At 38.2% G+C, this 7,019-nt stretch overlaps 1 protein-coding gene across 1 annotated transcript; it reads left to right on the top strand.

Moving 5' to 3' along the window:
- The first annotated feature begins 2,794 nt into the window (after positions 1 to 2,794).
- On the top strand, positions 2,795 to 3,334 carry LOC101655285 (60S ribosomal protein L26-like 1). Its single transcript, XM_045294750.1, has one exon. The coding sequence runs from the start codon at positions 2,795 to 2,797 to the stop codon at positions 3,116 to 3,118; it is 324 nt and encodes a 107-aa protein (XP_045150685.1). The 3' UTR covers positions 3,119 to 3,334.
- The last annotated feature ends 3,685 nt before the right edge of the window (positions 3,335 to 7,019 follow it).

Raw genomic sequence — 7,019 nt, 5'->3', positions numbered from 1 at the left:
CAACTAGAACAATGGCAACAATATAAACCCTCCGCAAATAAAAGAAAAATATCATAAAGATTAGAGCAGTCATAAATGAACTGAAAACAGAAAAATAATACAAAAAATCAACAAGTCAGCAAGTTGGTTCTTTGAACTGATTAGCACAATTGACAAACCACTGACAAACTTAGCAAAGAAAAAGAAAGAGAAGCAAATATGTAGAATTGGAGATGAAAAGAATGACAGCAGAACAGATCCAAATAAAATAAAAAGAATAGCACGTTATTACGAAAGTCTGTAGTCCAGCAAATTTGATCATTTAGAAGAAACGGCCAAATATCTATAAATACACCATGTACCCAAATTAGTGCAGGGGGGTGCTGAATACTTGAACATAACAAAAGAAGAAATAGAGAAGTTCATCAAGAAACTTTCCATCAAACCCCCCCAGGATCAGATGACTTCATAGGGGAATTCGACCATGAGCATTTAGGGAAAAGCTGTCACCAATTCTACACAAATTATTCCACGATAGAAAAGGTAAGCAAAGTCCCAAACTCATTCTGTGGAGCAAACATAACCCTACTACCCAAACCAGACAAAGATGCCACAAGACAGAAAAATGCACATTAGCAACCAAACTAAAAAGCAAAGCTCATTGCCAGCAAATTGATGCTGACTCACTGCGACTCTGCAAGACAGGGTAGAAGTGCCATTGTGAATTTCTGAGAATGTAACTGTATGCAGGAGCAGAGATCCTCATTTTTCTCTAGTGGAGCAGCTGGTAGTTTAGAATGGCTGAACTTTCAGTTAAGAGCCCAGTGTATAACTACTATGCCATGGGGCTCCTGTAGACCAAGACCATAGACACAAAAATTCTTAACAAAATTCTGGCCAATAGAATCCAACATTTCAAAATAGATAGATGATAGATAGATAGATAGCTAGATAGCTAAAAGTATAGATGATAGATGATAGATAGATAGATAGATAGATAGATAGATCGATAGATAGATACATAGATAGATACATAGATGATAGATAAATCATCATAACCAAGTGAGATTCATACCTGGGATGCAAAAATGATTCAACATTAGAAAAACAATGAAACCTACATAAATAAGTAAAGAATAAGAACCATGTGATTATATTAACAGATTCCAAAAAAGCATTTGTCTATATCCAACACCCATTTCTGATTTAATGAACACTCAATAAATTATGAATATAAGGGGATTCTTCAACATGCTGTTGTAAGACACCTTCTAGTCAGTGCCAACCCATAGCAACTCTATGCAGAACAGAAACACTGCATGGTCCTGGGCCATCCTCGTAATCGCTGCTATGTTTGGACCATTGTTGCAGCTACTGTGTCTCCAATCCATCTAACTGGAGGGCTTCCTCTTTTTCAGTGCCCCTCCACTGCACCAAGCATGACTTCTCCAGGGACCGCCCTCTCCTGACAATATGTCTAAAATATGTAAGAAAAGTCTTTCCATCCTTGCCTCCAGGGAGCGTTCTGTCTGTACTTCTTCCCAGATAGATTTGTTTGTCCTTTTGGCAACCCATGACATTTGCAATGTTCTCCAACACCAGAATTCAAATTCTCCCATTCTTCTTGGGTATTCCTTATACAGTATTCAACTTCCACAAGCACATGGGGCAATGGAAAATGCCATGGCTTAGTCTTCAACGTAACATACAATGAGAAAAACCTAGACATTTCCCCTTGAAAATAGGAACTAAGCAAAGGTGCCCTTTAGCTCACTCTTACTCAACAGCGCACTGGCAGTTAAGACAGAGCCACTAAGCGACAGAAAGAAATCTAGGGAATAGAACTGGACAAAGATGAAGTGAACGTCTCACTGCTTTCAGACGAGATGATTTTATATCGACAGAGCCCCAAAGACTCCGCCAAAAGACTGCTAGGAACAATGGAGGGATAGATAAAATGGCAGGATGCAAGATTAACAAGCTGAAATCAATTGGCAGTTCTAAACCACCAGCAGCTCTGAGGGAGAAAGACTGCACTTTCTACTCCCATAAACAGTTCGGGGGAGTGGGGGGGGGAGGGCAGGGGGGTTGTCACTGTGAGTTAGCATTGACTTGGTGGTAGTAAGAGAGAGAGAGATGTTCAAAATAGAATGAGTATGGATAAATAAATAAGCCCCCCCCCCAATAGAATGAATATGATCTGAAAATTCTCCGGGAAGTCCAGTGTGGATTAACCTTTAATGTAGGTGAAATTTGCTTTTGTTCTCAAACATCTCATGTTGTTTTTGAAGGCTACTTACCAACCCGTGTTTGATGCTCATGAGTATTTACTCCTTCTGCCAGCTGTTGTCCCATTAAATCTTTTAATTCCCTAGGAGAATTTTCTGCTTAGGAGTGGAATAGAAAAGTAAAAACTAAACAAGGGCAACCTAACCATTCCTTTTCTCAGTCACTAAATGCCTTATATTACTTCCAATCCAAAGCTCCTTAAAAATCTCCCAAATATCATTCTTATGCTGATAAACGCTGGCCTACTTAATTTGGTTTAGGAGTTCATTCGTGTTCCTATAATCTCTCTGGCAACTATGTTTCCCTTCAGATTAGGACTATATGGGCAGTGAATCCTTAATTCCCTCCAATACTAAATAGTCTGCTTAATGTTCCACGACATCTTGTTATTTAGGATTAGCGGAGATAGTAAAATTAGTTCACCCACATTTAGGCAGAAAGATTTATTCCATGGCTTTAAAGCGCTTCTACAATTGTTTTTGAGGACTAGGAAATCAAGTTTAGGCTATTCACAGACAGAACAGAAATGCCCAACCACCATGGCCACAAGTCTACTGGGAATCTGTCAAGGGAACCCTTTTGCTGCTTTTCCTATTACAAAGGCCAGCAAATCGGCAAGGTGGTCCAGGTGTACAGAAAGAAGTACGTCATCTACATCGAGCGGGTGCAGCGCGAGAAAGCCAATGGAACCACTGTCCATGTGGGCATTCACCCGAGCAAGGTGGTCATCACCAGGCTGAAGTTAGATAAAGATCGGAAAAAAATTCTTGAGCGCAAAGCCAAATCTCGACAGGTTGGAAAAGAGAAAGGCAAATACAAGGAAGAGCTTATTGAGCAAATGCAGGCATGAGCACGGGCTGCTGTGGAACACAGCGGAGGGGGAGATGTCTGGCCTGATGCGCGTTTCCTGGGAACTTTCCTCAAGATGCGTCTGGAACGTTTCGTTTCCCTCTTGTTCAGCGCTGGATGTGTGGCTTTGTAACTAATTTCATGAGTAAAAATTTGGAATGTTTCCTCATTGCAAATGGTGTTTTCAGTATTTGTAAATAAAATCCATCTATCAAGTAGAGCACCCCTTCACAGAGGGACCTGGCAAGACGTTTTCCATACCAATAATCAGTTCCCACGCTCCAAGATCTACCTGTTGTGTGTGTGTGTGTGTTTCATAAGGAACTGTGCAGCTGATGCCTCACAATATTCATTCATATTCTTCGTGTTCTGTACTGAATTCTGTCTGACATAAGCCAGACACATGAACCATACTGACAACTCAGTGGTAGAATTCTAATCCGCCATGACAGAGACTGAGTCTGATTCTCAGCCAGTGTACCTGAAGTACAGCCACCACTTGTCATTCAGGGCATCCTTGCATATTGCTATAATGCTGAATGAACTTCAACAAAGCTAGATGGACCAGGAATAAAAGGCCTAATGATTTACTTCTGAAAATCAGCCAATGAACACCCTATTGGTCACTGTGGTCAATATTCAACCCACAGTGGGAGGGCACGGCGCTATGGGGCCACCATTATGCCGGAGCCAACTTGAGAGCAGCTAAATAAACAAGATGCTACCTGTAGAGTCTGCCCTGCCAAGCTGCAAAGGGAAGGTGGTCGTTTATTGCTTTGAGCTATTAGTGAAACACAAGATATCGATGAAGGTGTCAGGGTAAAATGTAAGTAATATTTTCAAATTACTTATTTCAGCTTTATTTGGCAAAACATTAGTTCCAAATGCCCTAATAAAAGACAGTGTTTCTAGTAAAGCTACTTTTCCATACTGGTCACCTTGTAATTCAAGAATGTCTAGGCTAGAGACTCCACCAGGAATAGTCATTTTCTGGATAATCCAGAATCTCCTCTGCTAGATAAAAATATAGAATTCATTGGAAAATAGATATGTTTCTACATAGTGTTCATTTGTTGATATATAGTAGCCTAAATTTCATAGTGCTGTTTTTGGTATATTTATATTTAACTCTAGAAGAAGAAATTGGGTGGGAAATAGGGGGTAGTAGTATGACTGGGGGAAGTGGGGGTGGGGGAAGGGCTAATCCCATCATGCATATTTTAAGTCATAGTGACCTTGGGAGCCAATGTTTGCCCTTAATGATATGCCATCAAAATTTTAAAAGATAAGAGAGAAAGAAAAGAACAAAGTCAATGTTAGAGGAGACTTTACAACTTTCTCTACAACATAGAGAAGCTAAAGCAAATAGAAAAAAAACATTAAGCAAAAGAACAGAACAGAAAAACTATAAAGGGCTGCTCAAAAGGACAAAGTAAATCATTGTAATGAAATGTGCAAAGGTCTGCAGTTGAAAACCCCAAATCGAGAACTTGCGTAGTATATATCAAGCTGAAAGAACTGAAGAAAATATTTAAATCTTAAGTTGCAATATTGAAAGATTCTATGAGAGAATAATCAGTGATACAAGATGCATCAAAGTAAGATGGAAAGAGCGCAAAACCACTGTACCAGAAATAACTGTATGACATTCAACCATTTGAATAGGTAGCTTTTGACCAAGAACCAATGGTACTGGCAGAAGAAATCTAGGCTTTACTGAAGGTGTAAGCAATTAATTAGACTTCTTGAATTGAAAAATATACCAGTAGAAATGTTTTCACATAGTAATGAAGCACTAAAATTACTGACTCATCCACGCCAAGAAAAATGTAAGGCAACTACCTGCTAGTCAACCTGATGAGACACACTTCTATACCCATTCCAAGGAAATATAATCCAACAGAATGTGGAAATTATTGAACATTAACTTGCAAATAGAGTTCCACTGATGATCTTCAGCAAAATTTTACTTGCATGTAATATCAATGATATTGTTCTATAATTTCAGCATTCTATTGGGTCACTTTTATTTGGAATGGGTACAACTATGAACCTGTTCCAATCAGCTGGTCGAGTATCTGCCTTCCACATTTCCTGGTATAGATGAGTAAGTACTCCCAGTGCTTCATCAGCTCATCGAAAAATTTCCATTGCCATTCCATCAACTGGTGGAGCCTTGTTTCTGGATACTGCTTTCAGTGCAACTTGAACTTCTTCCTTCAGCATCTTTTGTCCTTGTTCATATGCTACCTCTTGAAAGGTAGAATGTTGAATAGTTGTTTTTGCTACAGGGACTCTATATATTCTTTTCATCTTCTCTTGATGCTTCCTGCATCATTCTTAGGGGGAAATATATAATGCGCTCCTAGAGAGAAAAATATAATGATGCAAATAAAAGTTACAAAGAATAAACTAGTCCATAAAACCAAGAGTCCACGTGAATCATGATCTCCTCTATTGTGACATCACAAGAACTAGATGCAGATCCTTCTGACTAGGCACACAATGGGAAAGACTCTATGGAATGAGGAGGTGTGTGTGTAGGGGATATGGAAAACCTTAAAAATTCTAATAAATCCAGACTTATTGAACAAAGGGACTAGAAGAATCATGGACCTTAACTATTGGCCCAGTCCCTTTAAACATCGCACGGAAGCTATTTCTAGAGGTGATCTTTTAGCCAAATAATAGTTTGGCTTATAAAATGAATGGTTCCCTAGCGAGAAAATTGTTCCCTGAGGCCAAACAGTCCATATTTACTCAAAAGCAAAGATTAAGAGGCAAGGAGGATAAGAAAGCTAGAAAAATGGAAACATAATAAATTGAATAGAAAACATAAGAATGCTGACACATTACAAAATTTTGACCAATGGCATGCAACTATTTGTAAAAAATTGCTAATTGGTAAACTATTTTTTTGTGTAAACGTAACAAAATAACATGTTTTAAAAGAAAGGTAGGTAGGTGGTAAAGTAAAAATATAATTTTTGTTATATGTTCAAAACCTTTAATTTTGAAAACACAGAACAGAGACACAATGGAAGTCATTTTAGAAGACCAGAAATGGAGAGACAGCCCAAGATCAGAGCATGAAGGGCTCATAAGGATGGCTAGGCTTGAGAAACTTCACAGAGAGAAGTAGAAGGAAGAATATTTTAGATTAAAGTAAAACAGTAAAAAAAAGGAGAAAGAAGCATGAAAGAGGATTACTTTATCTTTTACTTTGGTGTAAATATTCAATATAGACTGATAAAATCTAGAGTCTTAGAGTATATGTTCTATAATTCACTCAGAGATAATATTTTTAGCTAAAGTTATCAGAAGAACACATTCATACAGTGACTTGACTCTAAGCCATTTGTTTGCTTATCTACCGAAGCTGAGAGTTTTTGAATAGTGACATCACATCTTCCTCATATTTATGTCACCAACTCTAAGAAATGTATATGCACACACAAGTGCTCCTAACTTGGCTATTGTTGAAATGACTTGTTCTTTACAGATAACTCTCATTTCATGAATTTGCATCCCCCAAATAACTCACTGGGAGTGTCTATTCTGCACTTCATAAAGTTTCCCATAAATAATCTCCATCTTCTTCACTGTTCTGATGACATTTCTGATCCTTCAAAGACACAACAGTGACACAAAAATGAGTTAATATCACGCAAATAAAATCACCTTTCCAAAATAATCACAAGCCTTGCTGTTAGCAAATGCAATCTAAATACACCACCTTTGTGTGCGTGTATAACTTGATGGAGTTCTTCTATACATACCTACCTAGTAAGAGGTAAACTACTTTATATAGACAACTGTTCTCCAAATAGTTGGCCAAATAGTTGCCTTTAAAATTTCCTGGCATAGATGAATGAGTGCTTCCAGGGCTACATATATTTTTG

The sequence above is a fragment of the Echinops telfairi genome, unplaced genomic scaffold (assembly GCF_000313985.2).
Source record: "Echinops telfairi isolate 266 unplaced genomic scaffold, ASM31398v2 ScPeMD7_3533;HRSCAF=4204_1, whole genome shotgun sequence".
Lineage (NCBI taxonomy): Eukaryota > Metazoa > Chordata > Mammalia > Afrosoricida > Tenrecidae > Echinops > Echinops telfairi.
Note: the sequence above shows the minus strand (reverse complement) of the source record. Positions and strands in the feature narration are given on the sequence as shown.